At 45.3% G+C, this 27,961-nt stretch overlaps 1 protein-coding gene across 4 annotated transcripts; it reads left to right on the top strand.

Annotated features, from left to right (window-relative positions):
- OAT (ornithine aminotransferase) lies at positions 4,873–27,197 on the top strand. Of its 4 annotated transcripts, XM_021071999.1 has the most exons (12): positions 4,963–5,017; positions 9,343–9,466; positions 10,544–10,630; positions 12,198–12,425; positions 16,852–17,076; positions 17,189–17,284; positions 20,784–20,911; positions 21,489–21,611; positions 22,503–22,631; positions 23,790–23,903; positions 24,947–25,091; positions 26,382–27,197. In XM_021071999.1, exons 4-12 carry the CDS (start codon positions 12,227–12,229, stop codon positions 26,540–26,542), a joined length of 1,320 nt encoding a protein of 439 aa, XP_020927658.1. In that variant the 5' UTR covers positions 4,963–5,017; positions 9,343–9,466; positions 10,544–10,630; positions 12,198–12,226; the 3' UTR covers positions 26,543–27,197.

The following is a 27,961-nucleotide window of genomic DNA, read 5'->3' as shown; positions in this document are numbered from 1 at the left end:
TTCCTAATTCAGGCTGGCAGGCAGGCACCCTTGTCTTCCAACTGCAGTCACCAACCTCAAAGATCCTTTCAGAGCCTCCCTTCTGGAGCAGCTCTGTTCCAGATCCCATGCCTTTATAAATGTATCAGGCCCACGTAACAACGCTTCAGCCCTTGGACAAGCAGAATTATGTTAGTAGACACTAAAGGTTTGAGGTATCCTTCTTTCAACTCAGGCTTCCAGTGCTTTGAATGGCTGTTACTGTTCTAGGAGTGGGGACCGCCGCTTTGGGCCATTCAGGCTTTGGAATCCCAGGATCGTAGTCTAAGAATGGCACTTACTCTGCCTCTAATTCCGCCTCAGGAGAATAAAGATGGGTTGGGGCGAGTGGTGAATGAGAATTCCTACCAAAAAAAAAAAAAGAAAGAAAGAAAAAAGCATTCCTACTAAAAGTTACAGGGAGATAGATTCTGGGAGGCTGTAAAATCCTGTAAGATATGCTTTACCTTTGAGAACTTATAGTCGGGTTAGGAAGATAAGTCATAGAACTAGAAGTATGTAGTAATCAAACAATGACCGCGGGCAGTGCTATGACAAGTGGACAGGCAGTGCTGATGGTGACGGGGGATCCTTTTGACCTGGAGAGTCAGGGAGGGTATCCTGTGGGGAAAAGCAGGAGCTGCAGCTGGAGGTCTTAGGTGGAATTCAGCTATGGAGGAGAACACAAGCATCCCAGCAGGCGTATCCTTATGGGCAGATCTAAGACTTTATTTATTTTTAAGAGCCAAGATTTAAAAAAAAATTTTTTTAAAGGGTAGTTGAGGAGTTCCCATCATGGCTCAGTGGTTAACGAGCCCAACTAGCATCCATGAGGACGTGGGTTCAATCCCTGGTCTGCTCAGTGGGTTAAGGATCTAGTGTTGCCATGAGCTGTAGGTTGCAGACACAGCTGGGACCCCACATTGCTGTAGCTCTGGCGTAGGCCGGCGACTCCAGCTCCCATTGCATCCCTAGCCTGGGACTCTCCATATGCCTCGGGTGTGGCCCTAAAAAAAGACAAAAAAAAAAAAAAAAAAATAGGCAGTTGACTTACAATGTTCCTTCAATTTTTGCTGTACAGCAAAGTGACCCAGTCCTAAATATATATACATTCTTTGTTTTATACTATCTTCCATTGTGTTCTAAAGCAAGAGATTGGGCATAGTTCCCTGTGCTGTACAGCAGGACCCCACTGCTTATCCTCTCCAAATGCAACAGTTTGCATTTACCAACCCCAAACACCCCGTCCATCCCCCTCCCTCCCCCTCCCCCCAAAAACCAAGATTTTAAGGGCACAATTTCTGAATCTGTGCCTGTCACCCACAGTTCAGATTTAAGGTCAGAGTATTTGCCAGCTATGTCCCTCTCTAATTCTCCTCACTGTTTTGCTTACTCCTGCCAAATCCCTGCCATTCCAGAACTTTTCTCCAAATATAAATGCCTGACCCGTCTCAGTGTAGTAGTGGCAGGAGGCCTGAGTTCTGTATATTTGCCAAATCTGCTGGAAGATGTCTTTTAGGATGAATATAACCTTGGGGAAAATTTTTCTTCTGCTGGCTAAAAAGTACCAAACATTTTCTGAGTCTCATTATGAGACTTTCTCCTTGACTGTCAGCTCGGATTTTCCTTTTTAATCATTTCAAGTCCATGTCGATGTGGGCTGTATTCATCACAAGTAGCAACGAAGTGGGCAAGAGAGGATGCAATGGAGAGCAAGAGGCCAGCCTAATCCCTATGTCCCTTTTCTGTGATTGAACAATTGAGAGTTGCCTGTGTAGGAAAATGAAGAGGAGTTCCCTTCATGGCTCAGCGGTTAATGAACCCAACTAGTATCCTTGAGGACTTGAGTTTGATCCCTGGCCTCGCTCAGTGGGTTAAGGATCTGGTGTCGCCATGAGCTGTGGTGTAGGTTGCAGATGCGGCTTGGATCCTGCTTTGCTGTGGCTGTGATGTGGGCCAATGGCTTCAGCACCAATTGGACCCCTAGCCTGGGAACCTCCATATGCCTCAGGTACAGCTGTAAAAAGACCAAAAAAAAAAAAAAAAAAAAAAAAAAAAAGAAAGAAAAAGAAGAATGCTTTCCTTTTTTTGTGTAGTTGCAGCGTTTTCAAAGTTGCAAGAGTTCAGTTCACACCCATTGAGGAGGCACTTCCTGAACTTCTCCCTCCTATTAACGAGTCTCACATGTTCTTGCCTAATCTGAAAGCTTGCTGGGTCTGGCAGGTAGGTGCTCAAGTGACATTTGTGGACCGAATGAAAGAGGTTAATTTAGGTGTTGGATATCTGTAATGGGGTCTGTCTTTACATCTTCGGGTTTGACGGTTTCCATATAGTTAACTACTTGAAGCTACAGCAATTTTTAAAATCTAAAAGCTTGAAAATCTTTGTAGTCACTGCTCTGCCCTCACATGTTCCTAGACTGTATAAACAAAATGCATACAAACAGAGCAGCTCTGTTTCTTGGTTGAAAACAAGCTGCTTTCGAGTCTAGGTCCCCAAGAGCACCTTAAGCTGAAAAACAATGGCTAGTTATTTTTCAACTAGCTAGAAAAACCATAAAATATTTCATGCTCCCTGTACCCATTGCATTTTTCTGATAAGGGAGAAGAGATAAAGCCACCCAGACAGTCTCAGCAGTTTCTGGCACATGAAAAGTTTGTCTTTAAAGAGCACCTTTATCTGTAAGCCCCAAAGCATTGCAACACATTTTGATGTTACTCAGTTCTTGGACGATGTCACAACCCCTTCATGAGCACAGAAGCACCTGTTCCTACCTGCCAAGGCAGAAGTGGCGATTACTGGGCCCTGTAAGTGCTCCAAGAACTGGGCTTGGCTGGACACCTCTGCCAGGTTTGTGAAGAAGGACCACGGAGAAACAATTCTTCTTGGAGCCTGGGGGCAGAACAATCTAACTACCAAGAAATTACTCACATTGTGTTCAGGGATATGGAACCACATTAAAAAAAAAAAAAAAAAAAAAAAAAAGAAAGGCAAAGTCCTACTTTCGTTGAGCTCCTGAGAGGGCATGGACATAGCAATCAGAGTAAGTGACCTTGGCCTAAGGCAGATGGGGCCGCAGAGGACTGAATCTCTCTTGCTCTCTTGCCCTAGACGGCTGCAGGCATGGACTCTGCTGTTTACCGCTTGGCCTTTGTGCCCACATTGTCCTCCAGCGCATATAGCTTCGACTTTTCTCTCCACCAAGCTAAGGCTCATCTCAGATGGTTCTGGGTGTGGACTGAGTTCCATTTGGCCTCCTATGCCATCTTCTCCCCATATTGCCTGTGAGGCAGAAGGCCGACCTGCCCTTGGCGAACTCCCTAGGTCTCTGGCTTCTTAACAGATTTGGTCCATGGAGAACCCAGGCAGGACACGAGAGAGGTCAGGACACTTCTCATCCTAGCTTCCTTCCCAGGAGGTCACTGATGGCCACTGCCCAGACAGGTGGCCTCTTCTTCTTTTGTTTTTTTTTTTTAGGGCCGCACCCTCGGCACACGGAAGTTCCCAGGCTGGGGTCAAATCAGAGCTACCGTGGCTGGCCTCTGCCACAGCCACAGTAATGTAGGATCCTTAACCCACGGAGCAAGGCCAGGGATCAAACCCAAGTCCTCATGGATGCCAGTCACATTCCTCTCTGCTGAGCCACAGTGGGAACTCTGCAGTTATCCTCTTCTGTCTTTTGGTCTTGGAAACAGCCCCCTTTAGGCCTAGGGGTGACAATGGCCTCCCTGGTGCACTAGCCCCAGCTTACTCCTCTATCCCTTGTAGTTCATACCCCATTGAAGTGCATTCATGCTTAAATTATTCCTTAAAAACAAACAAACAAACAAACAAACAAACAAACCCCAAACACTCTGGAGTTCCCGTTGTGGCTCAGCAGGTTAGGAACCTGATATAGTATCCATGAGAATGCAGGTTCAATCCCTGGCCTAGCTCATTGGATAAGGATACCAGATTTCTGCAAGCTTCAGCATAGGTTGCAGGTGCAGCTGGATCTGGTGTTGCTGTGGCTGTGGTGTAGGCCTGCAGCTGCGGCTCTGATTGGACCCCCCTTGCTTTGGAACACCATATGCTGCAGGTGTGGCCACAGAGACAGAGGAAAAAAAATACACTTCAATTTTCCATTTTGGAGTGTGCCAGCCATTTGCAGTTGGGACCTTACTGATGAGGGAGGTCTAATGGAACATGTCGCTGATGTGCACTCCTGTCCCTGAGCTGTCTGCCATCAACCTCAGAGAAGGGGGTCGACACGCGGGGGTGGGCTGCCCCTCACCTCCGGGATAACCCTGAAAAAGTCGCTTCCTCACTTCCAGCTCTGTCTCCCAGTATATAACAAAAATGTCCAAGTCCCTTCCAATTCGAAGAAGAGATTATCTGGCCTATCTATTCTGACCTCTGAATTTTCTAAGGGCTTGTAGGAGTCGCGCCACAGATAAACTTACGCCGAGGGTGTTGCAGTCACTTCAGTATCAACAGCCACGAGAAGCGCAATAGCGCTGCAACACATCAGGGTTCAAGGGCATGGGGGCCGCGGCTTTGTCTGGGGCTGGGCTGGGCTGGCGCCGCGCATAAGGCTCGGCAAAGCAAGGACTTGGGAGCGCGGCTAGGGGAAAGCAGCGCTGGAGGTCCAGCCTACCGTCCAGCCTCGGGAGGAGGGGGCCCAACCGACGTTTCATCCCTTCGGACCTTGTCTTCCCGCCAGTGAACGATTTTAGAAAAGGCCCTGGTCACGCCTGAACACGGGGACTCAAAAGTCTTCCCAAAAGACGTGAGGCGGGCTCGAACTCCGCGTCACAGCCTCAGTCGGGGATGCGCGGCTCCGGGGGCAGGGGGCGGGCCCACGGCGATTGGTGCCCAGCCCTCCTCCGCCAGCCAATGGGCGGCGAGGGCGTCCGGGGGCGGGGCAGAAGCGGTGTCTTAAGCTCTGTGACGCGCCTCTGTCGTCTCTGCTGCTCGGTTGACACGGTGTGTTCCGGCTCGTCGACTGCGGCGCCGCCAGGTATCTGCTCGGGCACCGCGGGGCCGAGGATAGGGCGGGGCGCAGGCTCAGCGGATCCCGGTGGGCGAGGCGGGCGGGTGCGGGTGGCTCTGGTCTGGGGTTCGTGGGGAGCGGGCTGAGGGGGCGCTCTGGGCCTCCGCTGGTAGGCAGGCTCCACCTCCGCCCCCGGTTTCCGTGGCTGGCGGCAGGCACCGGGGGCGGGAGACCCACCGACCTGCGCGTAGTCGGGACAGGCAGGGGCGCAGCGCATCCTGGCCCGGAGCGGCGGGCGGAGAAGGCCGGAGGAGAGAGAGGCCGTGGATGTGGCATCCTCGCCTGCCAGGGCGGGCGGAGCCTGGCCGGGCCCTGGCGCGCTGCCGGTAGAGGCTGGTGCTCGGTTCTCCCCGGCCTGCAGCCCAGGCGCCCCGGGATCTCCGAGCCTCGGCCCAGAGCCTCTCTGGCGCCTCTTGGTTTCCCGGGAGGTGTTTAGGGCCCTGGCGCATGGGGCGGGGGCTGCGGGCACGCTGGGTTCCTGAGGTCGGCCAGGAGGGCGCATTCTGGATACCCGGGCACTGCTCAGTAAAGGGTGGGCTTTATTATAGGGCGGGGGGTGCCGATGGAGATATTGGGACGGGGTCCGAGTCCTTCCGGGTAGGTTTCCTGGACTCCGCAGCCAACCTGCCTATCTCTCTCCTCCAGCTTTTGTCCAAATAAAAAATGAGCAAAGTAGAGCCTTACCTTAACGGTACCGTGCAGGTTAATTACGTGGTATCAGGCTATTAGGGACAATAGGGCTTTCAGCACGAAGCCTTCATCCCTCGAGTTCCATTGCCAACAGTGCTGAGCAGTAATCAATTCTGGTGGAATTCAGTGGGATACTTGCCCTCAGTGACCTACAGTCTCCTCCCTCTGTCACTATAGCTCTAACCGTCTTGGTGTTGAGTTTTTCCTCATTGATAAATTAAGGTGATAAATTGAGGGGGAAAGGCGTGTCTTTGGAATGAAGTGGCTTTAAGAAACTGCTGAACTCCGGTTTCTCGGTTCTGCATCTCTTCTTTGGGTGCGTAAGAGTTTCTGTGTGGTAAACAGGTTCTCTCAACTTGAAGCTGGAGCTTTAGGTATGTGATCCAAAGTCATCTTACTCATTTGAAAGAGACAGTAGGCTTCTTTCATTAGAATATCCTGGTCCCATCTTTGGAGAATCTAGTCCCTGACTATGAAAAGAGATCCAAGTAGGAAAGTAGAATTTTTTAATAAAAACAAGATTTGGTTCAGTGGAGAAGAACCTGACTAGTATCCAAGAGGACACAGGTTCTATCCCTGGCCTCACTGGCTCGGATCCTGCCTCGCTGTGGCTGTGGCCTAGGCTGGCAGCTACAGCTTGGATTAGACCCCGGGAACTTTCATGTACAGTGGGTGTGGACCTAAAAAAAAAAAATTAAATAATAAAATGTTTTAGTTTTACAGTTTTTCATGATATTCAAGATTAGTTTTGCTCTTTTTTTTTTGTCTTTTTGCCTTTTTCTGGGTCCGAACCCATGGCACATGGAAGTTCCCAGGCTAGGGGTCTAATCGGAGCTGTAGCCACCGGCCTACGCCAGAGCCACAGCACCTCAGGATCCGAGCTGCATCTGCAACCTACACCACAGCTCACGGCAACGCCGGATCCTCAACCCACCGAGCAAGGCCAGGGATCGAACCTGCAACCTCTTGGCTACTAGCCGGATTCATTAACCACTGAGCCATGACGGGAACTCCAGTTTTGCATTTGCTCCCCCCAAAAAACCCCCAGTATAATTTGGAATGGTAACAATTTTGGTTTTTAGGGCCATACTCACGTGGCATATGGAAGTTCCCACGCTAGGAGTTGAATCAGAGCTATAACTGCGGGCCTACGGGCCTACACCACAGCAACGTGGGATCTACTGAGCAAGGCCAGGGATCCAACCCGCATCCTCATGGATCCTAGTCCGGTTCGTTAACTGCTGAACCATGAAGGGAACTCCTGGAATGGTAACAATTCTTGAAAAGACTTTTTTTCCCCCTCAAAGAGCCTGTCTGAAAATATTTGTATTTTCACCCATAACCTGACTTTATTACAGTTACTCGTGGGGATATTTTATGCCCTTTTCTGAGGGGACCTGGGTGAAATCTCAAACATGTGAAAATAGTGATGAATGGATTTTGGAGGTGTGGGGAAGGTGTGGTATGATTGAGCCAGCCCTTTTTTGGTTGTAAGGCTTAAGGTGTTTGCGAGTGACGCACTTGGAGTTGAATTTCAGCCAGATTACGTAAGAAAAAAAAAAGAAAAAGAAAATAAAGAAACACGTTTGTTGGCAGAAGGGTTCAAAAAGAACTGTATTTGCGAGTGATTGCCTCAGGAAAAGTAAATATTTGACAAATGTAGTTAAAACCAAGTTTATCCCTCCAGTGGGGTATTTTAAATGGCTTTTTGATGAATTTATGCTGGTTTTTCGTTGAGAGTGATTAAAAAAAAATAGTATTTCATAGTGATTGCGACATTAACTCTTCAAAATGCAGCCATTTATGGAATTTTATTTTAGGAACATTCTAGCATAGATAGTTTGGATTAGGTAGGTGGGAGTAATAGTAACTTGAAGAAGGACCTTGTTTTTTAAAAAATTTTTAAATTTTATGTTTTTGGCCGTGGCCTGCAGAGGCTTGATGTGGGGTCTCAGTTCCCAGATCAGGGATTGAACCTCAGGCCTCAGCGGTGAGAGTGCCAAATCCTAACCACACCGAGATGACCAGGGAACGCCCAGAAGGGCCTTGTTAATTCTATGGATTACTGAAAGCATTCAGTGTTAAAACTTTTTGCTGTCAGTACCAATTTGACCTCGTCTCCAGGATGTGAGTGAGGGTCAAGTTTAAATGCACAGCCTGGAGTGAACTAACCTAATGAAGTGAACTCTTGTTGGAAAGATAATTCTTGGTCTCGCCATGCCAGCCTCCTCTAGCTCCATCAGGGGTGGTTTAACCATTTTTCTGGATGGCCTTGCTCTCTGTTGCTGCCCTGACTCCCTCTAAAGTTTGAAGTCTGTTTAGGAATAAATACCCTTGTTCCTTTGACGGGGTGCTCAAACCTGGGCTAGGTTTTGGGGATGCAAAGTGAATTTTACGGCATGGTTACTGGCCTTTCAAAGAGCCTGGTAGGATTCTCTCAGGGGGACAGGCATGAAAACAAGTGTCCTGAAGTGTTAGGACCTGTGGCAAACATCCGAGCAAGGTTCCTGGGAGTCTTCAGAAGGTCTATTTTATAGGGAAGGGTGAAAAAAAGCTAATGTGTTCTATGCATAATTTTCTATTTATGCATAGAAAAAGATGAAAAGTTAATGGCTACCTCTCCTAAATATGGAATTGCAGGTAACTGCTTTGTGTTTCTAATTTTTTCCTAATAGGAAAATTTTTTTTCAAAGAGGAAAAGCTCCAGTTTAAAAAAGAAACCATGCACTGTTGATTTTCATGTTGCAGAAAATGGCTAATTCCCTTATGAATTTAAGGGAAGGAACTCATTGAGGGGCCATTTTGTGCTCTGTTTAGTGCTTTAATATTATCCCATTTAATCCTCAATAATGGCCCTGAACGACTTTAACCTCATTTTACAAATTGAGGCATTGAAACTGAAAACGATTGACAGTCATTCAAACAAAGCTACCCTTAAGAACCCAGCTAGAATTTAAGTCCTGGTCTCCAAACTCTGAGGAACTTAACACGCTACTGTCCTGGTTTTCCAAGCCTTTTTGTAGGAGGAGATTGTTGATGTTGGCTATTTTTAAGCCCATCTTAATTCTGGTCTAATGCTTCTTATGCCAAGCACAGTAAGTTGAACACAGAAGGTTCTTTAATAGAAACGTGCTTACAGGATCCTAGTGCATTTGATGCATTAAACTGTTTGACTTCCCAGTTGAAAAAATGTTTAGCGTTCATCTTTATGGGAGTTCCCATCATGGTTAATGAATCCGACTAGGAACCATGAGGTTGTGGGTTCGATCCCTGGCCACAATCCGTGGGTTTAAGATCCGGCGTTGCCGTGAGCTGTGGTGTAGGTCGCAGACGCGGCTTGGATCCCGCATTGCTCTGGCTCTGGTATAGGCCGGCAGCTACAGCTCCAATGAGACCCCTAGCCTGGGAACCTCCATATGTCGCAGATGCGGCCCTAGAAAAGACAAGAAAAAAAACCCCAAAAAACGAACAAAATCTCTTCTTGTCATTAAGAACTGTAATTATTTTAAATGAGAATGTATTATGTGATTATGCTGAACCATTCTCACATTGTTGAACATGCTTTATTCACGAATGTCCACCGTCCTATTTCTTTCGAATAGAGTCTTGAAACCGGGAGTTCCTACTGTGGCGCAGCAGGTTAAGGATCCGGTGTTGTAGTTGCGGTGTAGGTCGAAACTGCAGCTGGGATTCTATCCCTTGCCTGGAAACTTGCCTATGCCTCAGGTGCGGCCAAAAAAAAAAAAAAAAAGAATCTTAAGAGTGAAGTCAGAGAGCACAGCACTAAGTAGCCTGGCAATTAAAATTTTTCTGTTTCCTCCAAAAAAAGGTGAAATTAGTTGTCTAAGAGCACAAACACTTTTAAGGCTTTTATTTATTGTGGTTAGAGATTTTTTTCAGAAAGTATTTCAGTTTATTTATTTTTTTTAATTAATTTTTTTATTTTCCCACTGTACAGCAAGGGGGTCAGGTTATCCTTACATGTATACATTGCAATTACAGTTTTTCCCCCGTGTTTCAGTTTAAATAGTATCTAGGAGGTCCCGTCGTGGTGTAGTGGTTAACAAATCTGACTAGGAACCATGAGGTTGCGGGTTCGATCCCTGCCCTTGCTCATTGGGTTAAGGATCCGGCCTTGCCGTGAGCTGTGGTGTAGGTCGCAGGTGTGGCTTGGATCCCGCATTGCTGTGGCTGTGGCATAGGCCGGTGGCTACAGCTCTGATTGCACCCCTAGCCTGGGAACCTCCATATGCCACGGGAGCGGCCCAAGAAATGGCAAGAAGACAAAACAAAACAAAAACAAACAAACAAACAAAAAAAAAACGGTATCTAAGTGACACTGTGTTTTACTGCTAATTTGATCAAGGCGAAAAGTAAATTTTTTTTTTTTTAAGTTGGTCAAACAGAGCATTAATGCTTACTGCGTCTCTAGTCAAGAAATAAAGTTAAAAACCAATCAATGTTTTATTTATTTATTTGTTTGTTTGCTTTTTTTTTTTTTTTTTGGCTGGGCCCACAACACATGGAAGTTCCCTGGCCAGTGATTGAATCTGTGCCACAGCAGTGATAACGCTGCGCCACAAGAGAAGTCCTAAAATCAATGTTTGAGACTTAATATTTTGGGTGAGTTCTGTCAAGTATAACCAGAAGTTTTTGCATTTTTGCTAGCGGCTATCTCCAGTGTAATGATTCGTATGTAATTTTTTTTGTTGTGGTTAATACACTTCTTTGAAATAAAATCTAGTGGAAATTAGGGATCTTCGAAAAATGCACTTAGGCACATACGTCTGCAATTTATTTCAGGAGTTACTGAACGCTCTGAAGACGTCGCTGGATCTCCAGTGAAAAAATCTGTAATTAATCTGTACTGTGGGAAGAAAGGATAGTTGGGTGAGTCTTGGCAAGTGCTGGATTTTGTTTAGCGAATGCCTGAACATATTGGATTTACTGGGTAGTGCCAAGTTGATTGGGAAGCGAGCCAAGTTCCAAGTAATAGGTTTTGCTAATCTGGCAGTTCAGACTGCGTGCTGGCTTGACTTATTGACAGAGCTCTGTTGAAACATGAATTAACTACTCTTTAAAAAAAAATAGCTATAGACATATTAAGTACGTTTCATGTTTGGCAACTTTCCACTAATCTTGAATTTATCTTTAAAAAATATCCCCCCACCCCCTGCCCTCACATGGTTGCTGTGTATTTTCCCGTTTTCTTGTTACTTTTGGCTTCTTCCTTAGCTCAGAATGTACTTCATGGCTTATCAGGACTCTCAGTGATACAGTTGGTTACAAAGCCTTGTGAAGAACTGTGATGGGGGCTGGTCTTCCGGCTGGTGCTGGTGAGAGGAGAGAAATTGACTCTGAAATATATAAATAGATTGTGAGCGAATGAATGCCAGTTTGCTCAGTGATATTTAAGATTTATTACTAAACTTCTTGGCTTGTCATAACTTGATACTCTCTAGTTCCTGGTTGCCTTTTTCTCCTTTAAACAGTTGCTTTTGTGGTGCAGTTTTTTGGGGGTTAATTTTATAGGAACCACCGTCTTAGCAGGGTAGACAGTTTTCTTTTCAGAGTTGCATCATTGCATCTCATACATACTGTTTTATTTTGTGTCTGGTCTCTTCCACTTAAAAAGCTCCTCAAAGGTTGTTTGCTATACATTACAAAACATTTTTTCCCCATCTTCTTACCTTTCACCTTTGTGTATGATGATTTGGACCTATAGAAGTTTTAGATAATTGTGGCTAAAAAACAGGTTTTGCCTTTCTAAGCAGCCCTTCCCTTCCCCCAAGAAATCACTTTTCCTTTCCTCATCTCTTTTCGCTTTGGTTCATCCCTGTTACCTATGTAGAGCCAAATCCTTTCTTAATTTCACTAGGACAGAGCTGATATGCACAGCAGTCCTCAGCCCCTCTGCGCCCCCCCCCCCCCCCCAACGGCTCCCAGGCAGCCTGCGCCTCTGATTTGGTCTCTGGCTCTGGGCTCTTATCTTTGAAAGTCTCACACCCCCACGTAAATAAATATTTTCTGAGTGGTTCCTCAGTCTCCAAGATTAGGTGCCAACTCTTGAGTCACTCCGCTGTTCAGCCTTGGCTGAATGCCCCAGGGAGAAGGTGTACCTGTGTGTGTAGCTGTGTGTGTGTCTTTATTATACAACCTTCGGATGGTATGCGAAGGAGTTGGTGGAAAGAAAAAGCCTTTCCACCTTTCATTGGTCTCCTTGCAGTTTCCAGCCTGCAGCACTTTTTGCACACCACGCCAGTGCTTGCTGGGTTTTACTGTAAATGTGTCCCTGCTTGTCCTCCCCGGGGCACCTTCAGGCTTCCCAGAGGCAAGGCTCAAGTCGGCTCTTAGTTCTCTCTTCTTTTCCTGACCCTTTGGTAAAGGCTCAGCAAGGGAGTTGACCTGCCTCTGCTCCGGAAGGTCTTAACTCTCTACGCCTTCACTTTTTGGACAGGTTGCTGGTCTTCCTCCTTGAAGGACACCATGTTTTCCAAACTAGCCCATCTGCAGACCGTCACTCTCCTTCGTCGTGGCGTTCATTCTACAGTGGCTTCTGCGACGTCTGTTGCAACGAAAAGAACCATCCAAGGGCCTCCATCCTCTGATTACATTTTTGAGCGGGAAGCTAAATATGGGGCCCACAACTACCATCCTTTACCTGTGGCCCTGGAGAGAGGGAAAGGTACGTTCCAGCCCACCCCCTTTTTGGTTTGCTTTAAGGTTTTGTAAACATTGCTTTTGCCTTTTCTCCCTAGCTGTTTTTCCAGATGTGTGTAATTTCTCGCTTGCAGAGAGGATCAACTCAACATTCCGTGACTGTCTAGAACTTGCTGTGTTGGGGCTGTGTTGATACAGAGATGCACTTACTCAGCCTTTGTCATGAGGGACCTTGCCAGGCGGGGATGTAGGACATGCAACAAGTACTATAATATTGCAGTCATTTTTGCCTCCCTTTAGCTTTTTTGTTTTGTCTTTTGTCTTTGTTTTCTAGGTTCCCAGGCCAGGGGTCCATTCAGAGCTACAGCTGCTGGCCTATGCCACAGCCACAGCAACGGGGGGTCCAAGTGGCATCTTCAGCCTACATAAGCCACAGCTCATGGGAACAGCGGATCCTTAACCCACGGAGCAAGGCCAGGGATCGGACCTGCAGCCTCATGGATCCCAGTCGGGTTCGTTAACCTCTGAGCCACGACAGGAACTCCCTCCCTTTCGCTTTTATTTTGGCATAATGTTAGGCTTAAAAGCTCTAACCGTGGTGCTAAAACTTGTCTTTACACTTCACCCAGATTTCCCAAGTGCCAGCGTTTTACCGCATTTGCTTAATCTTTGCTCTCCAGACACACAGACAACACTTTTTTTTCTTGAACCGTTTGAGAGGAAGTTGCAGACCTGATGCCTCTTTACCCGAAGTACTTGGTGGAACTTTCCTGAAACACAGGGGCTTTGTTTTCTAGAACAAAATGGAATGATCCAAATCAGGACAAATAGACCACATAAAACATTGACACAGCTCTGTTCGCTGATCTGCAGGCCTGACCCAGGTTTCGTTTGTTGCTTTGTGTAGCAAATGAAGATCTCTGGTCTTGGGTTGCCTTCAGTTTTCAGGTCTGATAAATCCAATCCAGACCGTTTCCTCTGTCTTTGTCTTCATGACCTTGATATGTTTTTTTCTGTCTTTTTTTTTTTTAGGGCTGCACCTGCGGTTCATGGAGGTTTTCCTGCGAGGGGTTGAATCGAAGCTGCAGCCTCTGGCCGACACCACAGCCACAGCCACGCCGGATCTGAGCTGCGTTTGCGACCTACACCACAGCTCATGGCAAGGCCGGGTCCTTAACCCACTGAACGAGGCCAGGGATCAAACCTGCGTCCTCATGGATGCTCTCAGATTCATTGTCGCTGAGCCATGATAGGAACACTGTCCTTGATGTTTTTGGAGAGTACAGGCCAGTAATTTTTCGAATGAACCTCAGTTTGGGGGGTACTGGTAGGTAGTGTCTGCCAGGCCTCTCCATTGCGAATTTACTATTTTTCCCTTTGAAACATCTTGTGGAGACAGGGTTACTCAGCAAATTTTTACTCCCACTTTTCGCACCCGTTAATGATTCTTGCCTGAGTAAATGATTGCTATTGTTGCCAAATGATGATTTAATCCACATGTTGAAATAATAACCATAACTAAATAAAACCAAAGTTTATTACTTAGCTGTGAGCCAGAAGATGGTACGTGGGAGTATTAACTTTTTTTTTTTTTTTTTTTGTCTTTTTTGCCTTTTCTGGGGCTGTTCCTGTGGCATATGGAGGTTCCCAGGCTAGGGGTCAAATCAGAGCTGTAGCTGCCAGCCTACGCCAGAGCCACAGAAACAGCAACACCAGATCTGAGCCACATCTGCAACCTACACCACAGCTCATGGCAATGCTGGATCCTTAACCCACTGAGCAAGGCAAGGGATTGAACCTGCCACCTCAGGGTTCCTAGTCAGATTTGTTAACCACTGAGCCACAACGGGAACTCCTGTTTGCTGGTATTTTAAATTTGGGACCAATACTGTAATATAGATAAAGCTTCTTTTGAACAAATGAAAATCTAGATTTATGTATTACAGATTTGGAATCAGTTTTGTTTTGCAAAAATACTCTTTATTTATAGTAGCAGAGTATATACTCTAGAATCTGACCAGGTTCAATTCCTGATTCTAGCCAGCTTGGGCTAGTTATAATCCAAACATCTAGGTTTTTTTTTTTTTTTTTTTTTTTTTTTTTTTGATGGTTTAGCAACTCCATTTTCTTTTATTTATTTACTTATTTATTCATTTTTGCTTTTGAGGGCCGCACCCGAGGCATATGGAAGTTCCCAGGCTAAGGGTTGAATAAGAGCTGTAGCTACTGGCCTACACCACAGCCACAGAACACAGGATCCGAGCCGTGTCTGTGACCTACATCACAGTTCACAGCAATGCCAGATCCTTAACCCACTGATCCTTAACCCACTGAGCAAGGCCAGGGATAGAACCTGCATCCTCATAGATCCTAGTTGAACTTGTTTCCACTGCCCACAATAGGAATTCTCTCTTTCTTTTTTCTTTAAATTAAAACCTTTTTCTTTCATATTGGCATGTAGTTGATTTGCAATGTCGTGTTAGTTTCACAACACAGGCTACAACAAAGCGATTCAGTTGCATGTATACACACATCCATTCTTTTTCATATTTTTTTCCCATGTAGGTTATAAGAATCTTCTTCTTATCTCTGTTCTGTAGGGATAGTAGCATTCTCACTGGGGCTTTTGATGAGCTAAGGGACAAAAGCACCTGACAGTATATTAAGTACATGGTAGAAATTAGAGGTTAAGCCCCCAATACTTAATATCTACGATCAACTTAAAAAATTGTCGTAAAGTGCATACAACATAAAATCGTCCACTTTAACCATGAAATTCAGTGGCATCAAGTAATTCAGAATGTTGTACAACTATCACCTCTAGCTAGTTCTGGAACTTTATTTTTATCCCAGAAGGAAACCCCATATTCATTAGACAGTCACTTCCCATGTGCTCCTCCCCTTAGAACCTGGCAGCTACTAATCTGCTTTCTGTTTCTACGAATTTGCCTTTTCTGGGTATTTCATATAAATGGAATCATAGTACGTGAACTGTCAATGTTTGCTTTTGTTCACTTAGCACAGTGTTTTCAAGGTTCATCCAGGTGGCAGCATGGGCTGGTACTTCGTTGCTCTTTCTGGGTGGATTCTCTTCAGTCTTAGGAATAGACCACGTGTTTGTCCGTTCATCAGTTGCTGGACGTTTGGAGCGCTTCTACCTTTTGACCTTTTTAAATAACGCCGCGCTGATCATCAGTATACACATTTGTGTTTGGACACTTGTCTTCCACTTCATTTCTTTCTTTTTTTTTTTTTTTTGACGTCTTGCTAGGAGTGGGATGGCTGGGTCATATGGTAATTTTATTTTAATTAATTAATTAATTAATTTTTCTTTTTGGGGCCACACCCGCATATGGAAGTTCCCAGGCTAGGAGTCTAATCGGAACTACAGCTGCCAGCCTACACCACAGCTACAGCAACACCAGATCTAAGCTGCATCTGTGATCTACACTAAAGCTCACAGCAATGCCGGATCCTTAACCCACTGAGCGGAGCCAGGGATAGAACCGCATCCTCATGGATGCCGGTCAGATTTGTTTCCACTGAGCCACGACGGGAAGTTCTCCTATGGTAATTTTCCGTTCAGCTTGTTGAGGAACTCCAAACTGTCTTCAACAGGTATTGCACCATTTAACATCCCACTAGTGATAATAGGAGAATTTCAGTTTCTCCACCCTTCTCTTTTTTTTAAGAGAAGGATAACCATCCTGGTAGGTGTCAAATGCTATCATTGTGTTTTGATGTGTATTCCTCTAATGACTGATGAGACTGAGCATCTTTTCCTGTGCTTGTTGGTCACTTGCATATCTTCTTTGGAGAAATGTCGATTGGAGCTCTTTGCCCATTTTTTCACTGGAATGTATATCTTTCTGTATATCTTGAGTTGTAAGAATTCCAGCTACTAGATCCTTTTTATATAGATGTGATTCGGAAGTCCTTTCTGCCTATTCTTTTGGTTTTTGTAATCAACCAATTGTGATTTTTACGTTATACATAACTTCTACCATTAAATTCCAGCTTTAAATTCCAAACTCCAGTTTTCCAGGAATAAAGGTTTCACTCTAGGAGTTCCCTGGTGGCTCAGCAGGTTAAGGAGCCAGTGTTGTCACGGCTGTGGCTCAGGTCCCTGCCGTGTTGCAGGTTCAATCCCTGGCCCAGGAACTTCTACATGCCATGGGCAGGGCCAAAAAAAAAAAAAAAAAAAAAAGAGAGAGAAGCTTTCACTTGTTATAAAATCAGAGTTTATAAAAGCTTTTCATGTTTTGCTGTTACATATGTAGTTTGAAGCTGAACAGATGAAATATAATTTATTCTATATTGTGCTGTAACCACAATTCTATATGGACCAGGAGTTATGTGTAGGTATTCAGAGGGCTGGTGGCCAGCAGTTTTAATCTTTGAACTTTATGTCATTTGGTGATTTTTCTAAAATTAATTCCCTTACATTTTAGGTGTTTACGTTTGGGATGTAGAAGGCAGGAGATACTTCGACTTCCTGAGTGCCTACAGCGCTGTGAACCAAGGGCACTGCCACCCAAAGATCGTGAACGCTCTGAAACGTCAGGTGGACAAACTGACCCTGACGTCGAGGGCTTTCTACAATGATGTGCTCGGGGAATACGAAGAGTACATTACGAAGCTTTTCAACTACCACAAGGTCCTGCCTATGAATACAGGTAACGTGTTTGCTTTTTGTGGTTGTCACTGTTAAATAGCCAGGGAAGTCTTAGGATTTCCGATCGTTTAAAACATTTTTAAAACCGGAGAAACGTTCTCTTTTGATAATAGGGGTGGAGGCTGGAGAGACTGCCTGCAAAATCGCTCGTAGATGGGGCTATACGGTGAAGGGTATCCCAAAATACAAAGCAAAGATCATTTTTGCAGGTATGTGAAATTCAGCATTAACTGCTGTGCTTCTAACACACAGTATCACTTACCATGTGAATTTACCAATGAAATCTTCCTAATGTGCTTGCCTTATATGTGTGTTATTTGCCGTGTGTTTCATAAAAATTGTGGGATTTCTTTTTCTTGGGTTTATTTCCAAGTATTTCTTTTCTTTTCTTTTCTTTTTTTTTTGTCTTTTTGCCATTTCTTGGGCCGCTCCCTCAGCATATGGAGGTTCCCAGGCTAGGGGTCCAATCGGAGCGGTAGCCGCCGGCCTATGCCAGAGCCACAGCAATGCAAGATCCCAGCCGCGTCTGCGACCTACATCACCACTCACGGCAACGCCAGATCCTTAACCCACTGAGCAAGGCCGGGGATCAAACCTGCAACCTCATGGTTCCTAGTCAGATTCGTTAACCACTGAGCTATGATGGGAACTCCAAGTATTTCTTCATATATGGGATTTTTCTCTCCTAAACACGCCTCCCTCCCTAAAATGGGTGACTGGCTGATTTATTTTCCCTCTGCTTATCTGATTTGTCCCATAGCAGTTTTCTGGTTAATTGGTTGGTCTTACTGATGATGGAGCATTTGTGTGAGGTTGTTGAGGCTGGGTTATATCACAGGGGGGCCATGTCCCGGGTATGATAGGAAGCTTGAACCTCAGCATTTGATATGTTATTGTGTCGTGTTCTGAGAAGCTGTTGGAAGTGGAGGGCTGGAGTTGCCCTGGAGGTATTTCTGGGAATGGCTGAGAGGAAGGACTTGCGTACTCATTGGGAAGACCAGCAGTTAATGCAGATTATTGATATAGTCTGACTTTTGGGATCTTGGTAATGAGTTCAGTGGATATTGGTTCTGGGAGTTCCTATTGTGGCTCAGCAGGTCATGAACCTGACTAGCTCTATGAGGATGTGTTTGACCTCTGGTCTTGCTCAGTGGGTTAAGGATCTGGCGTTGCCGTGGGCTGTGATGTAGGTTGCAGATACGCCTCAGATCCTGCTTTGCTGTGGCTGTGGTGTAGGCCTGTGGCTGCAGCTCCAATTTGACCCCTTACCTGGCAACTTCCATATGCCGTATGTATGAGCAGCCCTAAAAAGCAAAAAAAAAAAAAAAAAGGAAAAAAAAGACATTCGTTCTGACTTTTAAGCTTCAATTTTCATTTGTAAAAGCATAAATATGGATAAATTTGTCCCTGTGCGTGGTCAAGATGCTTGTCTTGTGATCGTTGAAATCATTAAATATTTTGTCTTGTGAACACGTGCAGTTAAGGTATAAACCCCATAATATAATAGGATCCAGAGTTGCCCTGATGACTGGTATTTGGAGGAGGGGTGACAGTTCTTTTTCTGAAGAAAAAAGTCCGCACATCTCTGTGATCTGTGGTTTGGAATCCTGTGCCTTCTCAGCTGTAGGACAACATTTTGTTTGTCTTGCAAACAAGAATGGCGTTTCTGGTGATTTTGGTTCGTGTTTTCCCTGGGTGGTGAAGGAGGCTGGTCAGTGGGCGGAGACAGAAGACTGTCCCCAGCCACAAGTCCCTTACCCTGCAGGCTGAGCTGCAGAGCACAGGACTCAGAGGCCGGATGGAGGAGAGCAAATCGGTTCATGGGCTGGTTGGTGCATTTTCTCGTAAACAAGCCTGGGCAGAACCAGTATGTGACTGCTTGTGGATACGTAACGTGGGGATTAGCCCTAGCTGAGAGAGGCTTTGCAAGGGGAGGATTTGGAGACGCAATGAAGCCAACTGAAGAGAATCAGTACTGGATTAATTGAGTTGCTGCTGGCAGAAGTGGTGGAAAGATATTAAAAAAAAAAGTGGGAAACCCCCCAAGCTTCTCTGATTCTGCTTTGTTTCTTTCCTTCCTTGAACTTACCCACATGGAAGTTATCTTGTGCATTTGCTTCCCTGGCTTGTGCTGTGGGGTCTCCTTTCTTCCCCATTAGCGTGGAAACTCCGTGAGCGCAGGGAGCTTGCCAGTCGTCTTCCCGTCTTCCCGACAGTGATTTCTTTGAACTTGGGCAACTCAGATCAGGGTTCTTTCTTTCTAAATGACTCCAATAATTGTGCTTGGTTCTGAAATAAAACCGAGAGAATCAATCAAAAAAAATTAATAATCAAAACTTTGGCACGGGAAAAGCAATACCACGTGAGGTAAAAAGACAAATGTTAACCTGGGAAAATTGCAATTGAAACTACAGACAAAAAATTTCAGTAGTCTTAAATAAAAAGTTTCTGAAAACAGAAGAAAAAGTTTCTATCTACTTGATAGATAAATAGGCTAGAGACAAAGTGTTTATAACAAAAGATGGGCCCATGGCCCTTAGCCACATGAAAAGATGCTTAAACTCACTCATGATGAAGTAAATGCAAATTCAAAGTCATTGATCCATCCTCCAATTATAAATTACATATATTAATGGGTAAAAAGTGTTCCTGAACAAAGGCCGGTGTCTGTCCTTTCGCATATAACAACTTATAATAGCTGGGAAGATGTATTTAACAGTGGTCAGACTGCCTGAGGATTTTTTTTTTTTCTAGGGCCACACCCGCGGCACATGGAGGTTCCCAGGCTAGGGGTCAAATGGGAGCTGTAGCTTCTGGCCTACATCACAGCCACAGCAACGCCAGATCCAAGCCGTACCTGCGACCTACACCACAGCTCATAGCAACACCGGATCCATAACCCACTGAGTGAGACCAGGGATCAAACCTGCATCCTCATGGATCCTAGTTAGATTCCTTTCTGCTGAGCCATGACGGGAACTCCTGCCTGAGGATATTTTATCTAAGTGAAATTTAAAAATTCATCCTGTAGAACAGTTAGCCTGTAGGGCTGGATCTTGAAGGACCGTGTCTATGACATTATCACTGTCATAAATGTGTCTAGAAGAACTATCACTAGAAAAATATACATGGAATGTCTCCGTTGTTAGAGTTGGGATTATTGAAAGAAAAGACAAATATCTATCCCCAGGGGCTGTGTATTGCAGTTGGGAGGCTCCGTGGAGAAGTACCTAGAATAGTAAATGCAAGGCCAGACCTCAGTGGTCATATGAACCAGTGTGCTAAGTATCAGATTTTGTTTAATAAACTCACTGGAGGCTCTCTAAAGTAGGAAACCCTTGCTTTTTAAAAAATCCAGCTTCCTGGAATTCCCATGTGGCTCAACTGTAATGAACCCGACTAGTATCCATGAGGACGCGGGTTCGATCCCTAACCTTGCTCAGTGGGTTAAGGATCCAGTGTTGCTGTGAGCTGTGGTGTAGGTTGCAGACTCAGCTAAGATCTCCCGTTGCTAGCCGGCAGCTGTAGCTCTGATTTGACCCCTAACCTGGGAACTTCCATACGCTGCAGGTGCGGCCCTAAAAAGCAAAAAGGCAAAAAAAAAAAAAAATCAAATCAAATCAGGCTTCCTAAGGTCTTTTGGGCGGATAGTGCTTATTAACCGTGGGTGTTTGTTTGAAATAATGACTGTTTATTTCTTCATCCTAGCTGGAAACTTTTGGGGAAGAACGTTGTCTGCGATCTCCAGTTCCACAGACCCCACCAGTTACGACGGGTTTGGACCATTTATGCCAGGTTTCGAAATCATTCCATATAGCGATCTGCCTGCTCTCGAGGTACTTGCATGACTAGCATCCTGGCGCTTCAGCTCATAGTCAATAGAAGTTACATTTGTTGAATGTATGAATTAAAAACAAGCATCTGTACGGAGAATCTAAAAAGTTAGGCCAAGACTTCAGACTTGTGCTTTGTATCGGTCAGTTTCCAACAGGGAGAATCTAGGTTCTGTGGTCTAATCCTGACAACTAACTAACCACTTTAGATTTGTCTTCCGCTAAAGTATTTTTTTTGGTCTTTTTAGGGCTGCACCCGCGGCATATGGAGGTTCCCAGGCTAGGGGTCCAATCAGAGCTGTAGCCTCTGGTCTATACCACAGCCACAGCAACGCCAGATCGGAGCCACATCTGCGACCTACATCACAGCTCATGGCAACGCCCGATCCTTAACCCGCTGAGTGAGGCCAGGGATCGAACCCGCAACCTCGTGGATTCTCGTCAGATTCGTATCTGCTGAGTCAGGACAGGAACTCCTGCACACTTGTAATGAATGGGAAAATACGTGCATTGTATGATTTCTAATTTCCAAACAGGTTCGAAAGGAAGTTCCTAAAAACATATCCGTATTGTTTTCCAGCGCGCGCTTCAGGATCCAAACGTTGCTGCGTTCATGGTAGAGCCAATTCAGGGTGAAGCTGGCGTCGTGGTTCCGGATCCAGGCTACCTCGTGGGCGTGCGCGAGCTCTGCACCCAGCACCAGGTGGTGTCCCGGCGGGCACCCCTGCTTTTAGGGCTCAGCTGATGGGACACGGGCGCTTCCCTCACCTCTCCACTAGAGGGAGCCCTCATTCTACAAGCTCCAGAAGCTTCTCGTGCCCTCCTGAGCACCTGCAGAGAAGCTGAGGCTGTGCTGGCCAGGCCCTCATCATCTTCCTTCCTGTCAGACACTGTCATGTCCCTTTGCTCCGGAATTTAGGCTCTCTACCCCTCTTTTCCCACCAAGCTAATACACATTTAATACAAAGTAAAAAATTTTTTTTCTTTTTGTCCTTTTAGGTCTGCACCCGCGGCATATGGAGGTTCCCAGGCTAGGGGTCCAATCGGAGCTGTAGCTGCCGGCCTCCACCACAGCCACAGCAATGCCAGATCCAAGCCGCGTTTGCGACCTGTACCACAGCTCATGGCAATGCCGGATCCTTAACCCACTGAGCGAGGCCAGGGATTGAACCTGCAACCTCATGGTTTCTAGTTGGATTTCCACTGCGCCATGATGGGAACTCTTTTGTTTTTCTTCTTTTTTTTGTCTCACATTAAATACTAATAAATGTGGGGAGTGAACAGGGAGATGAATGTCTTCCCAGAGTACTTATATTCAGCCCCCCTACCCTCCCTTTGCACACGTGCCTTTGCACCGTGTAGAGCAGTGCAGCGTGGGCCTCTGGGGAGAGTGTGGCCTGGCCCAGGAGATAGCTGGTGTGTCTGCAGGATTTTCCTGGGACATCGTGGAAGTTGCACGGCTAATTAAGATGTTTTCGCAAATCTGAGGGAAGGTCAGAATGACAGATTTGTGCAGAGACAGATACAATAAAGCTCACTCTTTCTCTGTGGAAATGGAAATGATAATTAATGCTGGGTTGTTGTTTTCCAATAGGTTCTGTTTATTGCTGACGAAATACAAACAGGATTGGCCAGAACTGGTAGATGGCTGGCTGTTGATCATGAAAATGTCAGACCTGATATCATCCTTCTGGGAAAGGCACTTTCTGGTGGCTTATACCCTGTAAGTTGAAGGTCCAGCTTCTCTTTCTAGTCCCTACTCTCATGAGTCCTTAGATATTTTTACATTAGCTATTTGTGACAATAATGCCTTTTTTTTTTTTCCTTTTTAGGGTCACACCTGTGGCATATGAAAGTTCCCAGACTAAGGGTCAAATCGGAGCTGTAGCTGCCAGCCTACACTATAGCCACAGCAATGCCAGATCCTTAACCCACTGAGCGAGGCCAGGGATCAAACCCACGTCCTCATGGGTACCAGTTGGGTTCACTGCCACTGAGCCACAGCAGGGAACTCCCCAGTGATGCCTTTGTGATGGCCTGCTTTTACCTAGTGTGCTATAAAAATAGGTCATCTAGAGTATGTGTAATAAAAACATTTCAGAGTTCCATGGGGTGATGCACTTAGTTAATGTTAACTGAAGAACTGAGTGTGCCTTGAGAATTGTTCCATGTTTTGGGTGGAAACATTTTATCCCTGAAGTACTCTGGTAGATGCTATGCTTTTTTCCCATTGTTCATAAATGTACCATCACTAATGGTTTAAAACCATGACTGATAGAGATTGGAAAGAATTAATGTTTGATTGTAATTCTTGGGTTTGCTATTCAGAGCCAACAACTGGTATGGATTAAAGGGCTCTGAATATAGTGCAAGCACATTGTTTGCTAAGCAGTTAAGCAAAAACAATTCACCTTGAGAATGGAAAGAATTCTAAATTATATCATTGCAGAAAGAGCTTTCTTATGGTTACAAAATGCTATTCTGTGGAGTTCCCTGGTGGCTTAGCAGTTAAGAGCTTGGTAGTGTCACTGCAGTGGCTCAGGTTTGATCCCTGGCCCGGGAACTTCCGCATGGCATAGGCACTCCCCCTTGCCCCCTGCCCCAAGCTCTTCCATGCATTGAAGGGTGCCTGGGGTGCTTGTCACGTGTTAGGGCATCACTCAGTTTTTCATTGGTAGCTAAGGTGGCAGATGGGTAGCTCTTGTTGTAAAGCTTTATGTTAAATTTAGTATTAGCTTCATAAATATTTGTGTTCTTGGTAAGAATACAAATAGTTCAAAAAAAAAAAAAAAAGAATACGAATAGTTCAAAAAAAAAAAACGAATACGGAATAGTTCGTCTGAGAAACGACGCAGTCAGTGCCGAGTTCTCTGTCTTTCAGGTCTCCGCGGTGCTGTGTGATGATGAAATAATGCTGACCATTAAGCCAGGGGAACATGGGTCAACGTATGGTGGCAATCCCCTGGGCTGCCGAGTGGCCATCGCAGCCCTTGAGGTGAGGACTGGCGGCGGCTGTACAGTAGCTAGTCCTTGTTGAAGTTTGAAGTTGACTTTTAAGTTTGAGTCACGGGTGTGTGAGAAATGCCATGAGATCGCCCAGTGTTACAGAACAGGAAGTACAGAGGAAAGATTTTTCGGGACAAGGAATTCTCAAAAAGTCATCAGACCATGGCTGAGCAGATGGGACTCTTGTCTGTGGGTGTCCCTGTTTGCAGTTTCCTGGGTGTCTGGGTGCCTGAGCCTGGGGGGGGTCCTCACAGCTCCCATTCTGATGGGCCTGGCCTGTTGGGCCCCTGGCTTAGCATGCTTGGCCTTTTGTTGTTAAAAGTGTGGGTTTGAGTGCATTTAGACCTATTTCCTTACGTGCCTACGGAAGGCATAAAATTTTCCCTCTGAGGATGGACTTATTCGGGGAAAAAAGCAAAGGAAACTATTGCCATTAAAACATTAAAGTATATCTAGGTCATTGATTGGTTCACCTAATAAGAAAGCATACCAGTTGCATTAAATAAACTTATTTTGCACAGAAATCAGATCGGTGATGGGTTTGTCAGTAAAACAAGGCTCTGCGGTACCGTATGTTTACTTAGAGATCCGACTGGTGAGGCTTCGAAGCAAATGGAAGTTAAGTTACCCTGGACTTTACCTGATCGTGTTCTTCCTTTGCTTAGAGTCCACATTCCGCTCCGATGGACAGCGTAAAAGGAGGCAATCTTTTTATTTTATTTTATTTTATTTTTTTGTCTTTTTGCCTTTTCTAGGGCTGCTTCCCGCGGCATATGGAGGTTCCCAGGCTAGGGGTTGAATCGGAGCTGTAGCCACCGGCCTACGCCAGAGCCACAGCAACACGGGATCCGAGCCACATCTGCGACCTGCACCACAGCTCACGGCCACGCCGGGTCCTTAACCCACTGAGCAAGGGCAGGGATCGAACCCACAACCTCATGGTGCCTAGTCGGATTCGTTAACCACTGTGCCACAACGGGAACTCCAAAGGAGGCAATCTTAACGAGTGTGTAATTTCTCCTGAAACGTTAGGTTTTGGAAGAAGAAAACCTTGCTGAAAATGCCGAGAAGATGGGTACCATCTTGAGAAATGAACTCATGAAGCTCCCTTCTGACATCGTAACGACCGTACGAGGGAAAGGATTACTGAATGCGATTGTTATTAGAGAAACCAAAGGTACGGAGTCCCACCATGTTACCAGATACTCTTTTTTGGAGGAAGAGCTCCAAACACATGTGGCATTTTATCTGGTTTTTGGATTCCGCTGGTCGAAACCGTCTACCGGCCTCCCGTTGACCACGTCTTTTGGGCAGAGTGTTGCCTGCTTTCTGTGAATGGATTTAAAAAACCAGCTCTTTCCGGCATGAAGGCTCATTTAACTCATTTCACCTCATTCCTTTAAGTCATTTGTTAGTCAGGTTAATTGCACAGCACTGGATTTCCATTTATTTTCCCTTCGTGAGTCTGCCCAGGGCACTTTCCAATCCATTTCCTCTTTGCTCTCCTCTCCTCCGTTGCTTTTGTTCTTTGCATATCAGTAGAGACAGTGGGAGCAGTAGCAATAAGAGGAATGACGATGATGTTGATAATAAAAATAAGCCCAGCTGCCACTTAATTGAGTGTTGGATGTTCAACGCATCATTTGTAACCCTTAAGGAGTCCATGCTGGATTTCCTTGCCATAACCCTCCTTTTAAAGCAGTGATTTTAACCTTGACTGCATTTTACAGTTACCTGGGGAGCTTTCAGACGAATTAATCCAAGCCTAGCCTCACTATGGAGACACTGATCTGATGGGTCTGGACGGGGGCTCAGGCATTGACTGTGGTCCCCTTTGGTGATTCTGCTGCAGCCAGGGTTGAGGATCGTGCTATAAAATAATGAGAGTCTAGTTCTTTTAGCTCAGGAAGCAAACCCGGATGAGGAACATGCAGCATTCACTGGGTTTTTGAGTATTGCTTATTCTAGGCCAGTGCATTATCCGTATCCTACCCCGGCTGTTTTTGCATTGATTCCTTGTGTAATTAATTACATCCACCTCAGCGTGTAATTTTTTTGCTTGGTCTTTTTCACTTTTCACTTATGAAAAACGAACAGAAACCATGTCTAATCATAACCGTTCAAACCGTTGCTAGAATTTCCCTGTGGCTCAGCGGGTAAAGAATCTGGCGTTGTCACTACTGTGGCTCGGGCCACTGCTGTGGTGCAGGTTTGATCCCTGGCCCAGGACTTTCTGCTTCCTACAGGCACGGCCCCAAAGGAAAAAACACAGAAAACCATTGCTGAAAAGTAACTTCATTTGTAAGAGTAGGAACAAAGCAAGCTTGCAGCTCAGAGCTGCCTTTCTTGAGTAGTGAGTGGGAGTTCTCTTTGGCCAGGCCGCCCTTGCCCATCCGTGCCCACGGGGCAAGGGACGGTGCAGGCGTTCCTCTTGGATCAGCTTACATGTTTAACTGTTGGTCTTTAGATTACGACGCTTGGAAGGTGTGTCTGCGACTTCGAGATAATGGACTTCTGGCCAAGCCAACCCACGGCGATATCATCAGATTTGCGCCTCCGCTTGTGATCAAGGAGGATGAGATTCTGGAGTCGGTGGAAATCATTAACAAGACCGTCTTGTCTTTCTGAGGGCGATGCCAGTGGGCAGCGGCCCCCCGGAGCCAGCTGGAGACAGGCAGGTCGTTGACGTCTTGTAAAAACCTCTGGTTTCTGTGCTTAATGCAGGCCTAGTCCACTCCCCCGTTTCAAGGGCTTTTTAAAACACATATTTTTTAGTTCATACATAATAGAATGCCATTTATAAACGTGCACTTTGCTGGGTAACGTAACCAAGAGACTGTCCTGGCATCTATATCTGAGAGTTTTGCGTGTGTGCGTGCGTGCTTGCTGAGGTGAGAAGCAGACTATATAGACACAGCCTTTTCATCAAGCCCTTCAGTGTAAGTTTCATACGATTTTATAATTTCCTGGCTGGTATAAGTGTTGGTGTTTGAAAAAGTTAGGTGAGGATATTGCAAAGAAGACTTGATTCACCTTATAAAGTTGAATTGCAATCACAGACTTTTAGGAAGGGTTGATGGTGAAGCTTATATAAAATGCTAGATTTTGAGTAAATTCCAAATTGGCCAACTCCAGGATGTATTCTATGAATGTCATTTTTTTTGAATTGAGAATTTATGTTTAACATTCCTAGATTATGTTTTAAGTGTTTTGATATAATTTGTTAAAAGTGTTTATTTTCAGTGTTTCTTTAAATTTAAATAAATCTCATATTTAAAATGTCTACATTGGAACCAGTGTGATTACTGTGGAGTTATTAATTACCTCACATTTTAAAGCTCTCCGAGAATGTTGCTGTTTTATTGTTTTTTGCCCATCATGTGAAGAGGCTTGATTGTTGGATCTCAGTTCGCAAACCAGGGATCAGACCTGGACAGCAGTGGTGAGAGTGCTGAATCCTAACCCCTAGACCACCAGGGAACTCTCCTGTTTCTGAGAATGTTCTCACTTGCTTTTTTTTCATGTGTTTTCTAAGAACATTTTTGCTTCCTTGGTAATTTCTAGAAAAAGAGAAATTATGAAAAGAAAGTCTCATGATTTTAACCTTCTTCCTTTTCAAAATTACTGCTGGAGCTTCCACTGTGGCACAGCGGGATAGGCGGTATCTCTGCAGCACTAGAATGCCGGTTCAGTTCCTGACCCGGCATAGTGGGTTAACTGATCTGGCATTGCCACAGCTATGGTGTAGGTCACGACTGTGACTTGGATCTGACCCCTGGCCTGGGAACGCCATTGCCGTGGAATGGTCAAAAAAGAGGAAAAAAATTCGTGCTTTTGTCCCATGTGTCTACTAGTATTTACCACTTTTACTAAAGTATCCCAGTAATGCATGGTATTGTCCAATTTTCTGCCTTTTTTTTATCTTGTCCTCCTGAGCAGTGCTTTTCTATGTCGGTAATTATAAATGTATTTCATTCTTTTAATGAAAAATTAATCAGTCAACCTAAGAAAGAGATGGAAAATTTTATTCAAGCCAAGTTAGGGATA

The sequence above is a fragment of the Sus scrofa genome, chromosome 14 (genome assembly GCF_000003025.6).
Source record: "Sus scrofa isolate TJ Tabasco breed Duroc chromosome 14, Sscrofa11.1, whole genome shotgun sequence".
NCBI classification, from domain to species: domain Eukaryota; kingdom Metazoa; phylum Chordata; class Mammalia; order Artiodactyla; family Suidae; genus Sus; species Sus scrofa.
This window is presented reverse-complemented; position numbering and strand designations above follow the sequence as displayed.

Coding starts and splice junctions, on each gene's coding strand:
- OAT (XM_005671548.3), top strand. CDS start 4,894: ATGGGCGGCGAGGGCGTCCGGGGGCGGGGCAGAAGCGGTGTCTTAAGC. Junction 17,285..20,783: donor AGCAAAGATCATTTTTGCAG/GTATGTGAAATT, acceptor TCTTCATCCTAG/CTGGAAACTTTTGGGGAAGA. Junction 25,092..26,381: donor TGTTATTAGAGAAACCAAAG/GTACGGAGTCCC, acceptor GTTGGTCTTTAG/ATTACGACGCTTGGAAGGTG.